The sequence below is a fragment of the Botrytis porri genome, assembly GCF_014898465.1.
Source record: "Botrytis porri strain MUCL 3234 chromosome Unknown BPOR_014, whole genome shotgun sequence".
Lineage (NCBI taxonomy): Eukaryota > Fungi > Ascomycota > Leotiomycetes > Helotiales > Sclerotiniaceae > Botrytis > Botrytis porri.
The window spans coordinates 355,603-374,891 of record NW_024066088.1 but is presented as its reverse complement, the minus strand read 5'-3'; the positions used below and the strand labels follow the sequence as shown (position 1 = coordinate 374,891).

Genomic DNA, 19,289 nt, shown 5'->3' with positions numbered 1-19,289 from the left:
TCCCTCCCCTCTTCTCCCCTCTTCTCCCCTCTTCTCCCCTCTTCTCCCCTCTTCTCCTCCACTAATATCACCATCTCACTTCTCCACCACTATCCCTCAAACTCTCTAATCTAATTCCAAAGAAAGCTATTCGATTCGATTTAATATGAACATTCAATGCCAAGAATAAAGAATAAAGAATAAAGAATAAAGAATAAAGAATAAAAAATAAAGAATAAAGAATAAAGAATAAAGAATAAAGAATATCAACTAGAAAATATAACATCATCTAGCCTACCTAGGTACCTAGAGATAGATTACTTTAGTTGTGATTGATATTGATAGAATGGTAGGATACCTAGGTTAATAAGAGTAGGACCATTTGATACCAATGCATGCACAAATCCCCGTCATCCAAGAGTGAAAAGATCGATTGGTCGATATTGATGGACTAACATCTCATACCAGTATCTTCACATGCACAAATCCCAAGAGTAAAATCCCACTTCAGGAAAGGAGAAAAAATTATCTATTGCAAGTAATCTATCTATCTATCTATTCGCAATGATATCCCGAACCAATACAAGAGTTCTTTTGAACCACCTACGTATACCTAATTCAATTCCAGCAAAAGATGATATCCCTCCGAGCTAGCTAATTATTGCCTATACCTAACGCCATGCAACTTGTAAAATGAAATAAAAATCCCATGAATAAAGATATGCCAGACGGAAGCTGATAACACTTCACCTTCCATCTTAAGCGCCCACCTCCTCCGTGATCGAAGCTGGTATATTTTCTTTCAACTCGGAGAACGATTCTGGCCATAAGAACATTTTTTCTTCTTTGGTTGGAGTAGCTGCAATGTACGAAGGAACCTTGAATGCGATGTTAGTATTAAGAAGTAATGACCAAGAAGGAGAATAACTTACAGCATTCTGACTCGAGACTCTTCTCCACAAGTTGGCTCTTGGGTTGAATCTAGCCGGCTTGCCTGCACCACCGGTCTTCAATTGATCCTCCTCAGCAATCTTCTCCACCTCCTTTTGAATATCGGCAAACGTATCAAATGGAATGTAAGGAATCTTATGTTCCACACAATACTCCTCCAATCTCAAACCCCTTCTTGCAAATAGCACATCTGCTTGTCTCGCCGCAGGTAAATCCGAAACTCCATCACCAATGAAGACAATCAAAGGGATAGTTCCATCTTCACATTCCAACTGAGCAAGTTCTCTCGCTTCAGTAATGGATAATGCTTTGTCATGACCCAACTCAGTGTCATGTCTCCACACCGGCTTCCACAGATTTCCATCCTCGCTAATCTCTGCCTCATTTGCCACGATTTGGATTCTCTTACTTTCCTCCTCTCCCAAAAACTTATCCAAGACTTTTCTCAACACCGGTTTCAACCCCGCACTGATAACATTGAAGGGAATATTGTTATCAATACAGAAGCGATGGAATTTTTGGAAATCCGGATCAATCTCGAGAGTTTTTTCCATGACGGCAAAACCATCTTCGAAGGGAACGCGGAGGGATCCCCACATCTCTTCTGAAACATCGCGGAAAGAACGTTCACCGGTTTTGATTTGTTCATCGAGAACCTGACGACGTTCTTCTCCGCATCCGTATGAATCGAAAAGGACGTGCCCGGTATCTTGCATGAAGATTGTGCCATCGAAATCTGGAGTGGAGATGTTAGATTTCTTATCTTGATATATCTCTATATTCTCATATAGATGGAAAAAAAAAGACAATACACCCGAAGAAACTCAATCAATTGAGAAATATATTGTTGGGGTACACCACTTTCTCATCCGGATAAAGTATATGAATATCAAAAAAGAAAGTACATACCCGAAAAGCAGATAATCTTTCTCTTGCAATTCAACATATCTGGATCTTGCGTGCGAGCGTAACTTGTTTTCTTAACTGCCAAATTGGTACTGAGAGTAGGTGGTGGTATAGTTGCAGAAGGCATTCTGAAAAGAAATCAAAACGGATGAAGAGGTAAATAGATAAATAAATAATGTGAGTATCAGGGGAAAAACGCTAGTGAGCCAAGTTTGAGCTAGGTAGGCACGGAAAGGTCGAGAACGATTCTTTTTTTTTTTTTTTTTTTTTTTGATTGATAAGATACCTAGTATGTAGGTAGGTAGGTATGTATGTAGGTATGTATGGGTATCTCGATGAACGATACGATGGAAGTGATGCGATGCAGTGATGCAAACAAGGAGGAGGAGGGATAAGAAATATGGGTTCAAACTTCCAAGTTGGAGGAAAGGCGGAGAGCGGGATGAAAATTGATATATATATATGGGTCTTTGTTGAAAGCTGGAGTGGGAATGTTTAAACGCCGTTGAGATGTTGGTGTTGGTGTTGATTTGCAGATTGCCTGAATGGAATGAATGAATGAATGAATGATTGATTGATTGATTGATTGATTGAACAGAAGTCGAGGGCAGTTTGAGATTTTTATATTCATTAAAGTGAAACTATTCCTTTATTTTTTCTTCCATCTACATCGTACTGTGTGATAATCTTCCCTTTTCCATTTCCATCTCTAGCCTCATCCATCCTCATCTATCCTCATCCATCCTCATCCATCCTCATCCATCCTCATCCCAAACAATGACTCCATCCTACATGATGCAAATGCAACTCAACAAAGATGTGTTTAAACTCGTGGACCAAATTCTCACGATCCTACTAGGTGCTCAAGTCATGAGTTTCTCGGTGTCTCTTGGGAAAGGTGCCCACCCATCACATTGACACAACTCTCTCTCTCTCTCATTAGTTCCAACCTTGGGGGGAAACGAGATATCGATGTCTCGAGGACAAATTCGATCTTGGTATCTGGAACCTTGGTGGGGCAATGGAATAGAGGGGCAGTGCGTGGAAAGAGTGATTGGTGGGGGAGTGTAATAAGCGTGGAAGAAAAGACGTGGGTGCGAAGGAACGGACAGAATGTTCTTGAAGATGCGAAGGATCTAGAGTTGGTTGAATTGTCATTGATTGTGATTGGATATAAATGGTGTGTTTGATTATTTTGACTCGAGTGAACAATTTAGATGATTATGATTCATCATATTTACCTACCTACTTCGTATAGTGGTAGTGCAGTGAGGAAAAACGCAGAGGACAATAGTCACCACAATACACACTGTGGGACATACATAATTGTACACACCTAATGACATCATACATCTAGACTCGCTACCCCAGTAACATAACACAACACACAACACACAAACCAACCAACCAACCAACCAACCGAATCAACAGTCCGGGGATAGACACCTACTAGATAGGTAGGTAGGAAGGTTGGTAGGTAGACAACTTTATTTCACATGCACTCAATTTTCTCATGCAAGCGCTTGGATGATGAATGGATCGTGGCTTGAAATTCTCCGTGTGGAATTCACATACTTCGTAGGTAGGTGCGAGAGTGTGAGAGAGTGTCTAAGATATCGGTAAGTTTGTTTGTTCGGTGTTTCAATCTATACAGATGTGTGTGTGTGTGTGCGTGTGTTTTACAGAGGACCTAGGTTTGTTGCAATTGCATTTGATTTTTTTGACTCAGTGCTCAGTGCTCAGTGCTCAGTACGTGGAATGATATCTCATGAAACAGATTCTGATACGGAGAGGGACTTCCTTTTTTTGTAATGCACTTTCCATTGTGTATGTAAGATTACATACTGTATGCACACACTGCACACTGTACTCCTGCGCTTCCTTTTCTCTTCTCGCTCTCTACTGCTTTGCGAGTGTGCTTCCTGCGCATTACCGAGAGTCTGAGACACACAATCTGCTCACCGATATGCTGACGCGGGGATTTAGGTACATATCATATTCTGTACGAGCACTCCGTACGTGATATTCGAATCCTGCATGCACGTTTTTGCATCATTGGTTAGCTAGCTGCTACAGTACCTACTAGGTAAATAACTAATCAATCATATCCAAGCAGGACCCGAGATGTCTATCCTTTAAGTAAGATCTTACCTACGGTATCTAGATGCGGAGTATGCATATTCCAACACGGCATAGATAAGTATCCAGATCGTCATTTTGCATATCTCACCTCACCTCACCTCACCTCACTACTCGAGTAACGAGTAACGAGTAACAAATAACATGATTGATTGATTCATCTGCATCTCGTCAGAGCTTAAAGGGCATGTGCCTCTTCTAGACTGCAGTCTACGCTACCAGGTACTGTTACCAGGTACTAGGTACATCTATCCACACATCCATCCACATGGGAAAAGAGAATGGGGTATACACACGATGCAATTCCGATTCTCAAAAATCCCGATTCTGACGAAAAGAAAAGAAGAGAAAAGAAATGAAATGATGTCACAATGCAGATACCTACCTACCCACCTAGACACAAAACAAAAGTCTTCTCTCCTACACTCCGTACTCATAAAAGCACTGTGCAATGACCACGTAAAGAGAACTAAACCGACGCGAAAAAAAAAAAAACAAGAGAGAAATCGTTCTTGAAAATGAGGGTATCGTGAGATTTGTTACCCAGTAGATCTTCTGACGTGGTTTTCATTCTTATCCTTCCAGCGTAGAGAGACGTTGGAACTTGGAACAGAAAATGTGTCAAGGAACCTAGTCTTTCGTAGATCTAGATCTTCTGATTAGATTGCATCTAACTCATTCTATCTCTCGGTTGGATGAACAAGACAAGCTCGTGATTGGTATAACACGTGATAATCAAAATCAATCACACATAGTTACAATGTACTCGTACATGAAAGTCACATACGCCTAACGATCTACAGTGCAATTTGATGCAATTGATTTTGATCATCTGGGTTGATTATTGATATTCTTCGTATTGCTCTTTTGGTCTGGTTGCACTGTTTCCATCACCTGTTCCAATGCTTCCGACAACTATTAGCAGCCTAGGAGATCATCCATTGGGTACTTGATTATGGATGGAGTGGTTATGCCCTCTCGCATAAACCATCTCAACATTCAATAAACAAGAGACATTCTTCCAAGACCTCGCTAAACAACGACATAAATTTCCCCAACGCCCTAAAATATTTTCGTGTCTACTGCTTAAACTAAGGTCTATTATGCAGCTGCGACCTTGGGAGAATATTTCGTAGCAGCCTTGTCAAATAGGGAGCTCTTCTCCTCCAAATCCTTCAAGAATGCGTGTTCTGGTGATACACTTCCTAACGAACTAAATGAGAAATGTTAGCAAAAGTAACATTGAAATGTGGTTCAAACTCAAGCTGAAGCTTGAATTGTTGTTCCAATGATTCTGAGAGATAGCATTCAAGAAAAGTATAGCATAAATCTAATGTTCAATCTCTATGATTGATTCGGAACGAAAGCAGCGCTTGTAAGGAGAATACACATACCTTAACAAATCACTGGTATCCTTTCCTGAGATGGTGTTCAAAACGACTTTGTTTGCGAGAGCTTCAGCATTCCGAGGGTCTTTGCTGAAAGCTTGTTCTAATGCTGCTTCTGCTTCCTCCAATCTTCCTAGATGTATTTCTGCGATTGCTTGTGCGACAAGACTTTGTGTGGAGGATGTTGATGGAGCTTGTGCGAGTTCTTCGAAGACATAGAATGCTTGCTGGTATTTCTCCCCGCCCTTAAGTGTTGTTAGTAAAAGATACTTTTTGTACTGGACTCGAGAAAACCTACAACTCTAAGACCCACCCAGGATTCTGCTAAGTTAACTAATAGACTATCTTGAGCCCATCTCCTAGCTTGTTGAACTTCCTTGATAGCTAAATCGGTACGGTTTTGCTCCAGATGGATTTGAACAATGAGAGCCACAGCCTCAACTAATTCCCATGATTAGCCCCCATCTGCGACTACAAAGTGACCCTCAAGTGTATAATACTCACGGTTACCCTGGTGCAGTCCCAACAACTGCAAAGCTTCTTCGCTCTTTCCCGCAGCTTGTAGAACTGTTCCGCCCAATACCTGCACTGTCGCATTGTCGCTCGAGTCCTCCGCCAATTTCGAAATCATCTGCACGCCCCTATCTTCATCTTCGCTCACAAACACGGCTAGAGCTCCAACAGCTTTTAATTCAACCGCATCTTCTCCTTGTACGTCTGTGAGCACATATTCAGCTTGTCCGAGTGCAATTTGAGCTCTGAGTGATATAACTCGCGCCGGGAGTGCATTCTCTGGGGAAAGGGCACTGGTATCGAAATCAATGGCTTCCTGATATTGACCTTGGTGAAAAAAATTGTGCAAGTTGAGAAGCTCGCCTTCTGCTGAGAATGGATCCATATTGTATGATTGTGGTTTGAATGTTCAATGTTGAAGAATATATGCGGTGCGCTCGAACAATACGTGTTGAATTGATCGAGGATGTCGGAACTTGCCGAGACCCTGTGAAGCTAAAATTTCTGGGGTCGTACCGCTAATTTGTTTGCTCCTTGCCATGCACTAAATCTCGCATCGTCACGTCGTCCATATATGTGCGTAACTAATTTCAAAGAACGAAGTCCTCGGGCTTTTGATTTCACATGATCCACCAATTCTTTGTTTATGGAATCTTTGAAAACTGCCTTTGATTTGCTCTCGTTAATATCGTCGTCTTCTTCATTAGTTTGAAGCTCCAGTCTAACGTTGTCCCAAAATGCTCTGATTTGAAGTTCTTTGCGATAGGTATCAAAAGTCGTTTGTATACCAGGTCGGGGACGTTTACTTGGTGCTCTTCTTAGTACTTCTTCCTGCAATCTCATAAGAAGTTCGTTTCCCTATATCGATAATGCAGATGTTAGTCGGATCAGTCCAAAAGGGTTATTCTTCACAATGAAACCGGGAATCAATATACCCACCAGTTTTTCGTCAATGTTATTATCGCCATCTAAGCACCTCATCAGTGGTCCAGTTAGGAAGAAGTTTCGATAGTTCTGCAGTAACTGGTCGTAGGTATATATTTGATGAGGTACGGCGTGTTGCTGAATATCCTCTTCACTTAGACGTTTCGAAGGAGCCGCTTGAGTTTTTTGCCTTTTCTCTTTACTTCGTGCTGCATTATTTCTCTTTACTGCCATGAACTTTAACAGCTGGAAGTCGGTAATGATTGGATGCGGCCCATCCTTGATCCCTCTGCGTTTGCAAAGCTCAAAGCTGTATACGTTATACTTGGTCGACATCTCTTGTTCACAGAATACCAAACGACAGATTGAATTGATTACGAGAATCTGTTATTTCACTTTTATTTCTGGCTTCACATTGATGACTGGCACCAAGTTCGATTCACATTTTGAGCCCTAGCATTATAAAGAGGTGATTCACATACGAATCATCGCAAGATAATTCTGCAACGCGTGCACAAATTATCAGTATATCTACTTCAATCTATTTCCGATCGGTTCCATGTCCTAAAAATCATACTGGAAGTATAACAAATTTTATATTCCCGACCACGACTGTTCAGTATCTCATCTTCTTTCTTGTCTAAGGCGATCTAGCAAGATGGTAAACCCACTTCTCCCGGAGATGACAGACCTACCTGCTGGTTGGGTTGGTCAATTTGATAATAATGATCGAGTTTTCTTCCGTGGTCCTAATGGTTATCTGACTTACGATCACCCAATGAAAGGTGCAATTCCAAAGCCTTGGCAACTCAAGGTTGATAGGTCTGTCCCAAATCCTCGTGAGTATTATTACAACACGCAGACGAGGGAAAAATCGCATAACAATCCGCGTTACAAGGAAGAACTCATGAATTCAAGCCTTCTCGGTATCTCTAGACTAGTTCGAGAATCAGCAACTATGACGGTAAATACCGAGGGAACTGTCGAAAAATCACGACGCCAAGCTATTGGGAACAAGAACATACGACATTTGTATACAATCGTCAAAACACTCGACGCCGGGAATGGCGCTATAGGCGGAATGAATGGCGGAGTTCATGTTGTTCGACTCAAGGGTACGGGTAAGCTCTATGTCGAGAAGCGATTCAAGAAAGATGACCTGCAACCCCTGAGAGATGGAACGCCCGGAATGGGCGTAGTCGAGATTGGGATAACTCATAGGGTGATGCATGGTGGTCTCGCAGGATATATCAATGGTTTCATAGAACCAAATGACATGCATCCAGCTAGCGCATCATTGTTTCTTGAATTTTGCGACTTAGGATCTTTGGATGATCTCATTAATTGTCACGCCCAACGCGTGGGTACAAGAGAAGCGGTCGATGTACCTGAACGCTTTGTTTGGCACGCTATTGTTGGACTTTGTGATGCTCTTTCCTACCTTTGGGGCGGGAAATCATTCATTACCAATCCAAACCACACAGGAACTGGGCCTGCAAAGGGCTGGAAACCAATCCTACATCGCGATATGAAGCCTGATAATATTCTCATACGCTCGAGAGCGACGAACGGAGCTACGAAGTATCCTTTTCTGGTCATAAGTGACTTTGGTTTGGCCACTGATAATCACAAGCAGGGATCTGGAGCTTGCGGGACAAGACACTTCTGGGCACCTGAACTTCTCTGGGATCCTCCGGCAACAAACAATTTGCATCTTATTAGCTTTCCTCCGAACCAATATCATACTCACGAGAGCGATCTTTATGCACTCGGGGTTTGTATATACAATCTTTGCAGACCTACAAATGCTATTGTGCGTGGACAACGGTGGCTCGGAGCACTCTCACATTTCAAACTCGAATCATATCCGAGAGACCGCGATGAAATTGATCTATGGCTTTCGTCTCGAAGAAGTCGTAAATCCGACTTAGACGTCGGTTTATCTTACTCGCCTTACCTTAGAAACGTTGTCAAGAAAATGACTGGTTGGAACGTTAGTCAAAGAGGCGCTGCTCATCAATTCGAACACATACTCATTCCCACTGTGAAGAAATGTGGTTATTATGACGAAGACTTCAGCCCTAGTGAGGCGCTTCCAGCTTGGGCCATTAAAAAGCATGACTACCATTCTAGATGACCTACATCAGCCTTCTCGAGAATAGCAATGGAATGGAAAGTATCGGATGCCAGGCTTTTAAGCAACTTTGAACTTTGACGCATGGGTTTTGGAGGTGATCTGATTGGTTGGGCAAGAAGGCCGTGATATGCCGGTACGTGAAGAACTACATTCTTTTCTTCTCGGGTTTGAGCATCAAGATTTGCGATAACAGAAGTGTGAATACGGTACAATGGAGCTTCTGAGTCTTTAAACTCTGGATGTTCCTACTTGGCCAAACTTAAGTAAACACTACTTCACTATCGTAAACATTCCCAATATTTAGTACGACAATTGAATTTTGGACTGGAAAATGGCAGAGAACGAATCACTAATGAATACAAAGATACTGCTCTTGGAGGAATTGGTACTGCGAAGAGGTTATCGAAATTTGATAGACAGATGGATAGCATCATAATAATATTTCCGTTTCCTTTCTGACATTGAAAATTCCCAGTAAACTTGATGTTAGTGATTGGCTGTCAGATGGTTTAATTGATAGGGTGAAAATGCATTCACAATCCGAGCTACCCAACCCCCTCAAAATCATTTGTAGAGGGATAGGATCTCAAGTACTAACAAAGAAGGATAGGTGATGCTCATAAATTCTAAAACTGTTCGCAAGTTGACAAGAAGAAGAAAAAAACACATTCAAAATACAATTAGAGTTAAAAATACATATGTAAGACATAGATATTCATTGCATATCACGTGCATACTCATACTGTGCTCTTACCTTGCCACTTCTCGAACTAAGGTTCTCTAGTGCTCGGCTAAATTAAAGACTTCAGCCTCGAAAAGAGCCTCGTCAGGCTACGAAGCCTTACACAATAACTTCCCCCATCAAACTTTACTCAACATCCTCAATCAATCATCTTGTTCTTGAGATAATCGAAAAGAACTTTGCTTCTTGTCTATCGCCCTTTCTCAAATCTTTGACACCATTTAGTATCGCATTGTGCGACAAGGAGATGGAGCCTTCCAACAAGAAACGACGTCTTGCACCCAAAGTTCCAGAGCAATCTACCCAAGAACAGGTAAGCTATTCATCGCATTGAATCTGGTATATCCTGCTAACGTGTGGGTCAGTCCCCTCAAGCCAGGTACGATTATAAGGCTATGCCGAACCTACAAGAGCCCGCACCTTCGAATGAGCGAAGCGATTTCGAGTCTTTCGCCCGTCATTTACAAGATGCAGCAATGCTTATCTATGCGCAAGCAAATCGATCTCCATACAAGGGTGTTACAGTCCTTCTGTTGCGCTGGGAAGAAGATTTGAGTGTTGAGCAAGATCTTTTGCTCTTGCAGAAGGTTTTCCAAGAACGCTTTAATTTTCATACCGAGTCTTGGAATATCCCTAGTGGTCCAAATCCTAACATTAAACTTGTGAAGCAACTTGCACATCATATTGAATCAACTGCGCCTAATAATCTTTTAATTGTGTATTATGCAGGTTATGGGTTTGTGGGATCGGATCATCAATTATATTGGGCCTGGTAAGATTGGAAGCTTATCGAGCCTTGTGACTTATCGCTGATATGCAATAGCAATTCTCACGAAGATGCTCCAAAATTTAAGTGGGAAGGTATTAAATATTTACTCGAGGATGCGCAGCCTGATGTTTTACTTTTACTTGATTCTTGCGCCACAACAGATTCATCTGTTGCGGGAAGCCAAGGCATCAAGCAAGGTATTGCTGCATATAGTCCAGAACAGGCTACGCGTGAACCAGGAACACGTTCGTTTACTTATCACTTGTCGGAAGCTCTTAATAAACTTGGTACTGGCCGTCCTTTCAGTACGCAAAGACTCCATGAGGAGATCATTTCACAAAAGCACAATGGATTTCTGGCTCACACTGGACTTACAAATGGAGCAGGAAAGGCAGCTTCGGCCAACGAGCGAATGCCAGTATCTTTCTCCTTGACCCCTGGATCATTACAAAGCATTTCGCTATCTCCTCTGAGCCAGGCCCCAAGATCAAGCACTTCGATAGAATCGCCAACGGATTCACCAGAGATCAATGCCTCGGGATCAAGCATTGAGGAACCAATCAAAGCCAACTCAAATTCCGACCTAACTTTTGAAGAAGTCAGAGCATTAGTTTGTACCACTTTTGTTGGAGAGCCAAGCCAAGATATGGCATCTTTCAAACAGTGGCTTCACAACACTCCTTTGGCAGCATCAAAAATCGCAGTCGAAGGGATGTTTCACGGACCACCTACCATTCTCCTTGTTTCTATGCCAATCGCGGTATGGAACGTTTTAGCCGCCGAAGGAATCTGTTTGTTTTTGGGTTATATCAATTCTCACAACATGACAACAGATTATCAGCATTTGATCGGAGCAATTTCCCCTATGAGCAAAGCCGCAACTACCAAGGAATTGGAGGATGGTAAAATATTACTTGAAGCTCGTGAGGCCGCTGCATCCACACCACTAATGACTAGACATGAACCAGTTCAACAAGAGCCAGCTAGACAACCAGAAGTAGTTCATCAAACCCCCTCTCGACAAGAACCTATAAGACAAGACCCAATCAATTCTACTCCTCAATCAATCCCCCAAGTATTGTATCCTGATACTAGTACAGCAAATCTTCCTGAGCATCCAGAAGACGTCGAAACCTCAGTAGAGATGCACGAAGCAGCCGAACAACTTAAGGCTTTGAGTCATGTACGGCACCTAAGTCACGACAATCTGACTCCAAATGATCGAAATCACTCTCACATAAATTCTGAAGATTCTCCAGGTCCCAGAAGTGGTCGAGAAGAATCCGCATCGTCTCAAGACCAAGGTGAATCTGGAGCCGAAGATCAAATGTACAACTCGGAGTTCAATTCACCTGCCTCTAGACCCAAGCCTCGGAGATCGTCACAAAAGCAAGGCCCTAAGCAAGACACCCGATGTTCAATGTGCAGTCATGCACCATTTAAAGATTCATCTTCATTGAGAAAACATATCGCTGCTGCACATACAAGACCGTTCCCGTGTGCTTTCTCCTTTGCCGGATGCGCAAGTACTTTTGGCTCTAAGAATGAGTGGAAACGACATATTGCTTCTCAGCATCTTTGCTTGACATTTTATCGCTGCTCTTCTTGTCCCCAAAGCACTGCCGAGGGCAAAGGTAATGAGTTCAATCGCAAAGATCTATTTACCCAACATCTCCGACGTATGCATGCACCTTTTGCCATTAAGAAAGCTCTTGCTAAAGGAGACTCCAAACTTCAAGTGGAATGGGAAACTCATGTAAAGGAAATGCAAGCCTCGTGTTTGGTAACTAGAAGACAGCCACCTCAAAGATCCGCATGCCCTAAAGCAGATTGCTCAAACGTGTTTGAGGGTGCAGGTAGTTGGGATGACTGGACTGAACATGTTGGTAGGCATATGGAAAAAGGAGAGGCGAACAGATTAGGCGTTGATAAGTTTTTGGCGAGATGGGCACTTGATGAAGCCATTATTGAACCTAAGGGAGATGGATCTAATGAATACAGATTATGTGGTACGGAGAGAGAAGGTGGTGGTGTGTTGACTGGTAATGGCAATGCAAGTGGCTATTATTCAGATGGTGGAAAGAAGGAAATAGAAAGTGCCAAAGATGGAATGGAAAGTCTCATGGGCTTGACGGGTGACAGTATGGTCATTGATGGTTGAGGATTTCACCTTGGGGAATTCTAGGCAGGATATGGAAATTCTTGAGACAAAAAGGAAACAAAAGAGTAATTTTTAAATTACATGTTATAGGGTGGCTTTCTGTGTTGTCTTTGTCTGGTATCAGATCAAACTTTGGGGTGGCTGCTTTGTTTGGTTAGCACTGAATTGTCCTGGCTCTAAAGTTCCCTCTCTTTTACCACTCATCGGTTCATGTCACTATACTTGGTGAATGGCGGTATTGCTCTTTTTCTCTAATGCATGGATGGATGCACAGGTGCATGGATGGATGAATGGTTTTTTGAGGGAACAATGTCTTGAGGGTATTTTCTTGTTTGGGATGTAGGCAAGCAAGGGCGAATGTATGGTTGGGATGGCCTGGGTGGAGTTATTTACTAGGAATATGAAATGAAAAATGCTTTTTTTCTCTTCAGATTTTGGAGTGGAGGCTTTTGTGCTTTTATTGTACGTGGATAAGAGTTGACAGCTTGTGAAGGTGGTGAAGACTATAGTAACAACGATAATTTGTAGCATTTAAGTCGTTTGTTCTTGATTCGTATTTGATGCTTCCTCGGTATTTTGACATGTTCGTGTCACCACCTTCTTTCCTTCTGGGGCCTGAGTAATACTTGGTTTCTATTCATCTTCTTTAACCATTGTATAACTACCGATATCCTTCTCTTTTGTTTTCAAGTTGCCAACGCGTTCATCACTCAGCCTTCACGTATACGAATAATTAATCTTAACTCTGTTAGTGCCAAATGCACTTCGCATTTTGTATTTTAAGAAAATGAACCTACTACTCGATAACCACCAGGGTTAGTAGTATCAAGGTCGTTTTATTATCTCAAATTGTGCTGTTACCAATATCCCGCTTCATTGGTCACTGTTGGTATCAACCAAGTTGATAAGTATGAAGTACTCTATTCTATTATGGCTGTAATTGTTCTTGATCATTAAAATTATGAGAAGTTAGTACTATATAAAGAAGCGCTAGCCCTTCGCTAGCTAATACAATGCCCTTCTACGATCACATTATCGATATCCCGACAGGTACATTTCGGATTATGCTTTAATAGTATCATATGCACTACCACTTCTGATCTTCTTTCCCCAAACCCATAATACCCATGGGACAGGCAGCATACCTACAACAATAAAAGCCAACAAACTCGTTGCCCATGCAATTCCCAGGGGTTTATACATCTGCAGTGTGAATAATGGGAATGCTGCACCCGAAATATATCTCAGAAGCCCATTTGCTGCGAGTGCTGATGCTCCATTTAATGCTTGATAGGTATCGATTAGGTAGTTTGCTGATGCTTCATCCTCACATATTAGTTTCCGGCGAAGGGAGAGAACGTATGACAAAAACTTACCAATAAATACCGACAAATTTCCCCACCCAAAAGGCACCGCTCCAATTACAGGCACTATCCAATGAACACCATCCCTCGCACTCCATGCAAACCAAAACAATCCGATCGGTAGCCCAAAACTTCCTAGCATTGCAGGATATAAACGATACTCTGGGGCTACAATCCCTGCTCTCCCTTCTTCGTGGGATTTTTTGACGACAGGCTGATACAAGAATGTATCACAGAGAAGAACTGTGATGATCGCCAGAACACATCCGACTCCAATCGCTAAGAAAACTAGTCCATTCTGTTCGGTATCGAAACCATATACCGTCCTGAACACGTACGGAAACGCGGCGAAGAAGTTAAAAAGGACGGAGAAATTGAATGCGACGTAGAGACTTAGGAAGGCGACGATGGGCTCGGTACAGAGCATGTGGATGGGACGGAAAAGGGTAACTGTTAGGAGGAACTTTATCTTTGCTGCGTTTGAGGGGAATGGGGAAGCTGGGATAGGTTGATTGAGAGATTTGGCGCGACGGATGAGGATGCGTGAGTGCAGGGTTTCGGAGGTGAAGAGGAGAGGGAGGAAAGAAAAGATGGAGAAGAAGATTGAGGTCCATTGGGTCCAGCGCCAGGATTTGCGGACGGTGACGAAAGAACCTATGACGGGTCTACATGAAGAGTGTTAATGATATTCTCTTACTCTATAGATCAAGACAAAAACAAAATCATACACTCACCCCAAAGCTGGTCCCAAAAAGGGACTCATAACATACCATGCACTAGGACTCGCTCGCTTTTCCGCAGTAAAACAATCCGCAATACTGCCTGCTCCGATTGCCAACGCGGGACTGAACGCCATACCGGCGAAGAAACGCAGGATACAAAGACTTGCGATGTTTTGGGAGAAACCGCAGCCGAGAGTGAAGATGCAGCCGAAGGGCACTGAGAGTAGATAGACGGGTTTGCGACCGAGAGATTCGGAGAGGGGGGCTGCGAGGAGGGGGCCTAGGGCGAGAGCTAAGACGTAGGTGGAGAGGGGAAGGATGGAGACGGTCGGGCTGGTGTGGAAGGCGAGGGAGATGAAGGGGATGGCGGGGGATACGAGGGAGGAGCCGAGGGTTCTGGAGGTGGGTTAGTTGATGAGTGGTGGGGTTGGGAGAGTTGATGATTTGAACGGGAGTCAAAAGGAAACTATTTTCTTCTTTGGATATCTCGATTACTTTTCGAGTGTTTTCCAATTGAAGATATTCAAATTTCAAAATAGATTGGATGTCCAACATTACAATTGCTTGTTGCAAGACTTCATTCCAGGATATCAAAAGATACGAACGAAGACGAAACTCAAAAGAAAATACATACGCAGAGAAAGAGATCAAAGCTGGAGTAAAAACATGCCAATTCTTCTTCCACCTAGGCCAATTGAGAGGATTATCTGGATCATCCGGAGCATTCCACTGTAATGGCGGTACTACGATTCTCTGATCCTGACTCTCTAGATCTTTTCCTGCGATGTCATCAACAGGTGGTGACTTTGGCGTCACATTGAGATTATCCGAGGAACTCGATTCTCGGGATATTTTTTCGGGGTCTGTCATGTTTTCGTTTGGGTCTGATGGTGTGTGTCGTAATGATGTGTGCATCGATATTAGGCAGGTTTGGATATGGTGGAGTTCAACAAGGACAATGCGTCAGATGAAGCTTTGTGATATCTAAAGATGTGTTAATCGAGCTTGATTCTGTGGAGTAAAACAGACGATAGGTCAATAGATAGTGCACATGGTACTCAACATGGAATATAAGAACCTACATGATCAAGAAGCACGTTTACATGCTTAACAATCGAATCTCAATGATCAATAATCACATCTTGGGATCCTTCGATATATCTTCATTATTTCTCATCAACCTCGGATATTCATATTCTTCTGTCTAGCATCATATAAGTAGTCACTGCTAATTTCCTTCAAGCTAGCTAAATTCGCAGTTAGATTTCTCACTATAAACGTCTAAGACCGAGGGGTTTACGTTTTACCTTATCATTTAATTCAGAAGTAATACACCTCGAAGCATATTCTAATGCTCAACTCCGCAGTCTCGGATGGAAGATAAATCTTTCGTGCGTAGCGATGGATTAGTGATTGTGAAATGTGTGCCGAAGCGAGTGTTTCTCCTGATTAGTGATCGAGCTCGGCAAAAAACGTCTACGGACGTAAACATTTGAGAAAGTTTAAAAGGAGAGGAACAGTATTGATTAGATGGTTTTTATATGAGCAGTTGGATTTAATCGACTATTCATCTCGTATTGCCTGAAGCGTGATTGGATATTTCTTGATTATTTATTGATAAGTGTTTGATGTTTTGGTGTTGTTGGGTTCATTACTTGTTGAGATATCGTTACTAAGGCGGGTTTCAGTCAAACAAGAATTTTGATAGTCCTGTAATGAATCAAGTTGGGATGTATGAGATCAGCAGTAGGTGTCCAATAACCTCAGATTCGAAAATGAATTGACAGTGAAATGGTTCTGTCGTTTTAAAACCTTGCGGCGAAGAAGAAATGCATAGTGACTTGAGGGTCTCGAACGAAATACGCAACAGTGAACGGTTATATGTGATCAAAAAGTCTTCATATTTTTGGGTATATCGCAGAATTAAAAATCTACCGAGATCTATTTCATATATTGTTGGCTAGTGCATTTTGTCGACTTGCCAGACATCAAAATCATTTCATAAATCGAACTGTGTTCCATACCCAAATGGGTAACATGACATCTGGATATCTTAATCAAACCAACAAACTCCATTTTAAAGTAAGAAATCTACATCCAGAAATCCCACTGTCTTTTCCACCAAGGCCAAGCTGCCTTGACTCTTCTCTCTTCATCCAATTCCTCTCTGAACGCTACAAAATCCATTTCACGTCTGCCCTCATCAACATTGATCTGATCAAGCTTTACACCAAAAGACCATTGTCTGTAGAACACTTTATATCCAACGAAGAAGATGATAACAATTGGAGCAGCGAGGTAGGCTTCAAAGAAAGCTTCTACCTCTGGTTTTCCACCAATGGGGAAAAGTGCGACGTAGAATTGGGCGATAAGACATAGGATAACAAGGCCAAGGCCAATCCATGATCCGATTGTTCCAAACATAGCTGCGAATGGGAGATCGTCCTTTGTGCGACCATTCATGGCCCATACCTTACGGAAACGAATGTGAGCATAGCAGATAGAGCCCCAGGTGAAGAAATTGGAAAGACCAGCGATAGAAAGGAGCCATGTGAAGATATTAGAGCCTTGAGGAGCGAGATTCACATAGGCGAGTAAACCGACAAAGAGAGCAAAGGCAATGGCAACTAATGGACGACCATGTTCATCGACCTTTGCACCCCAGGATGGACCCATACCTTTGGCACAGAGAGCTTGTATGGTACGGGTAGAGGCGAAAGTGCAGGAGTTGGCGACCGAGATAACAGAGAGGGTGATGACGGCATTGAAGATGGAGGGGAGTACTTTGATTCCTGCCAACCGGAAGGCAATGACAAAGGGAGAATAGGATGTGTGTCCACCAGAGGCTTTTGAGAGAATACTGTTGTCGGATGGGACGATAAGACCGAGGAGAAAGAGTGAAATGATGTAGAAGAGGGAGATACGCCAGAAAACTTGCTTGGTAGCTTTAGGAATCGATTTTCGTGGGTTATCAGCTTCTGCGGCGGCTAAACCGACAAGTTCGGTTCCACCAAATGCGAAGGAGGCAGTAACAAAGACCGAACAGAATCCCTTGAAGCCATTGCGGAAAGCACCAGGGGTTCCCCAGTATTTAGCGCCAATGTAGCCACGGTTATCGGTTGGGACACCACCACAGTCGATGATTATACCGAGAATGATAAAGCCAATAATAGTAATCACCTTGATCAAACCGAGAACAAATTCCACTTCTCCGTATCCTTTGACACCGAAGAGGTTGATAATGGTAACCATTACAAGGAAAATTGTAATCCAAACTCCAACATTCACTGACGGATGGCCAGAAGAATCCGGGTCGGTCCAAAATCCAATTGTAATACCTGCAGCTGTTAATTCGAAGGGGAGAACGATGAGCCAATTCATAGCATAGTTCCATCCCATTGCGAATCCCCAACCTGGATCAATAAATCTAACGGAGTAATTATAGAAGGAACCTTCAACAGGATAAATAGCTGTGCAGATGATGTTAGCTTGAGCCACTTTCAAAATTATAGGAAAAGAGATGAAAAAATAGGAACGTGGTAGTCTTACCAGCAAGTTCTCCCAAAGCATTAACAGTAAGCAACAACATAATACCGATGATGATGAAATCGATAACCACCGCGGCTGGACCACCAGAGTGAAGAGCAGAACCTGAACCAACGAACAAACCAGCTCCGATAGAACCACCGATTGCGATCATTTGCATATGTCTGCCCTTTAATTGTCTCTTCAATTGTCCAGACTGACCAACCTCGATGTCGCTATTAGTAGGTGATGATGGCGACACATCATTCGTGTATTTCTCTTTATCGTCGAAAGCCATCTTTATCTCTTAGAGGAATTCCTACTACCTTTTTGAAATTTGGATTGCTCCAGATAAGAGAGAGAAAGGAAGAGGGGTTGAATTCGGTTCACTCTCAACGAGTATGATATCGAAATACGAAGTTGTGATCGCAAGCCCCGAGTGAATGAAAGGACAAGACGTTTAAGTAATGATACAGGAAATCCGGAGTTACATCGCGTAACATCGACTATTTATACACGAAGCTTTCTACCCTGAGCATCTATCGTCGCACCTACCGCTCTGGTATTATACCGGTATGCCACCAATGGCGATCTAGGCTTTGGCGTATGCATGTCTGCACACATGCATCACGTATCGGCGCCTCTTGCTTCGTAAATGATACGGGTAATCCAAATCGAACCAAGGCTAGGGATATTTGCCTCCCTTGTAAATGAACGACCCTTTTCCCGCAACTGACTGGAAGAAGGAAGCTAACGGTTGTGGTGAAATGGTAAAGCTTACCCTACTACGCATACAAATCTCATGGTGACACCTGTCCCACGGGAACCCCGACTCCCAAACTTTAGCCAGAGAAAACTAAACCCTATGTATCGCGTTTATCAATGGGTAATCCCAGCTCTGCGTGGAACAGTATCCAATAGAATGATATTGGCATGTTTTGGGACGATAACATAGAGATAACAGATAGGATTGGAATATGGAGTTGTACTTACACCAATCTCATTGCAAATTTGCGTCGTCAAATGTTGCGAGAGAAATTCAAATAGGATGACCTAGGTTAGGTTCGAA

General features: G+C 42.6%; 7 protein-coding genes across 7 annotated transcripts; 2 read left to right on the top strand and 5 right to left on the bottom strand.

Moving 5' to 3' along the window:
• Positions 1 to 737: 737 nt before the first annotated feature.
• On the bottom strand, positions 738 to 1,963 carry EAF01_009479 (uncharacterized protein; the record flags this gene model as incomplete). Its single annotated transcript, XM_038917735.1, has 3 exons — positions 738 to 857; positions 912 to 1,666; positions 1,840 to 1,963. The coding sequence occupies 3 exons, from the start codon at positions 1,961 to 1,963 to the stop codon at positions 738 to 740; spliced, it is 999 nt and encodes a 332-aa protein (XP_038766544.1).
• Positions 1,964 to 5,076: 3,113 nt separating this feature from the next.
• On the bottom strand, positions 5,077 to 6,261 carry EAF01_009478 (uncharacterized protein; the record flags this gene model as incomplete). Its single annotated transcript, XM_038917734.1, has 4 exons — positions 5,077 to 5,188; positions 5,370 to 5,608; positions 5,662 to 5,804; positions 5,868 to 6,261. 4 exons carry the CDS (start codon positions 6,259 to 6,261, stop codon positions 5,077 to 5,079), a joined length of 888 nt encoding a protein of 295 aa, XP_038766543.1.
• A 110-nt stretch (positions 6,262 to 6,371) lies between these two features.
• On the bottom strand, positions 6,372 to 7,136 carry EAF01_009477 (uncharacterized protein; the record flags this gene model as incomplete). The annotated part of the gene is made up of 2 exons (XM_038917733.1): positions 6,372 to 6,734; positions 6,816 to 7,136. The coding sequence occupies 2 exons, from the start codon at positions 7,134 to 7,136 to the stop codon at positions 6,372 to 6,374; spliced, it is 684 nt and encodes a 227-aa protein (XP_038766542.1).
• Positions 7,137 to 7,458: 322 nt separating this feature from the next.
• On the top strand, positions 7,459 to 8,937 carry EAF01_009476 (uncharacterized protein; the record flags this gene model as incomplete). The annotated part of the gene is made up of 1 exon (XM_038917732.1): positions 7,459 to 8,937. The coding sequence occupies one exon, from the start codon at positions 7,459 to 7,461 to the stop codon at positions 8,935 to 8,937; it is 1,479 nt and encodes a 492-aa protein (XP_038766541.1).
• A 989-nt stretch (positions 8,938 to 9,926) lies between these two features.
• Positions 9,927 to 12,609, top strand: EAF01_009475 (uncharacterized protein; the record flags this gene model as incomplete). Its single annotated transcript, XM_038917731.1, has 3 exons — positions 9,927 to 9,992; positions 10,045 to 10,451; positions 10,503 to 12,609. 3 exons carry the CDS (start codon positions 9,927 to 9,929, stop codon positions 12,607 to 12,609), a joined length of 2,580 nt encoding a protein of 859 aa, XP_038766540.1.
• A 1,062-nt stretch (positions 12,610 to 13,671) lies between these two features.
• Positions 13,672 to 15,565, bottom strand: EAF01_009474 (uncharacterized protein; the record flags this gene model as incomplete). The annotated part of the gene is made up of 3 exons (XM_038917730.1): positions 13,672 to 14,638; positions 14,708 to 15,091; positions 15,330 to 15,565. The coding sequence occupies 3 exons, from the start codon at positions 15,563 to 15,565 to the stop codon at positions 13,672 to 13,674; spliced, it is 1,587 nt and encodes a 528-aa protein (XP_038766539.1).
• A 1,032-nt stretch (positions 15,566 to 16,597) lies between these two features.
• EAF01_009473 (uncharacterized protein) lies at positions 16,598 to 19,176 on the bottom strand. The gene is made up of 2 exons (XM_038917729.1): positions 18,245 to 19,176; positions 16,598 to 18,165 (listed from the first exon to the last, which is right to left on the bottom strand). Exons 1-2 carry the CDS (start codon positions 18,516 to 18,518, stop codon positions 16,787 to 16,789), a joined length of 1,653 nt encoding a protein of 550 aa, XP_038766538.1. The 5' UTR covers positions 18,519 to 19,176; the 3' UTR covers positions 16,598 to 16,786.
• Between the last annotated feature and the right edge of the window lie 113 nt (positions 19,177 to 19,289).

Excerpts from the sequence above, each read along its gene's own strand:
- EAF01_009473 (XM_038917729.1), bottom strand. The coding sequence starts at position 18,518 with ATGGCTTTCGACGATAAAGAGAAATACACGAATGATGTGTCGCCATCA. Across the intron at positions 18,166-18,244 it reads TGCTTTGGGAGAACTTGCTG|CTATTTATCCTGTTGAAGGT; the intron begins GTAAGACTACCA and ends TCATCTGCACAG.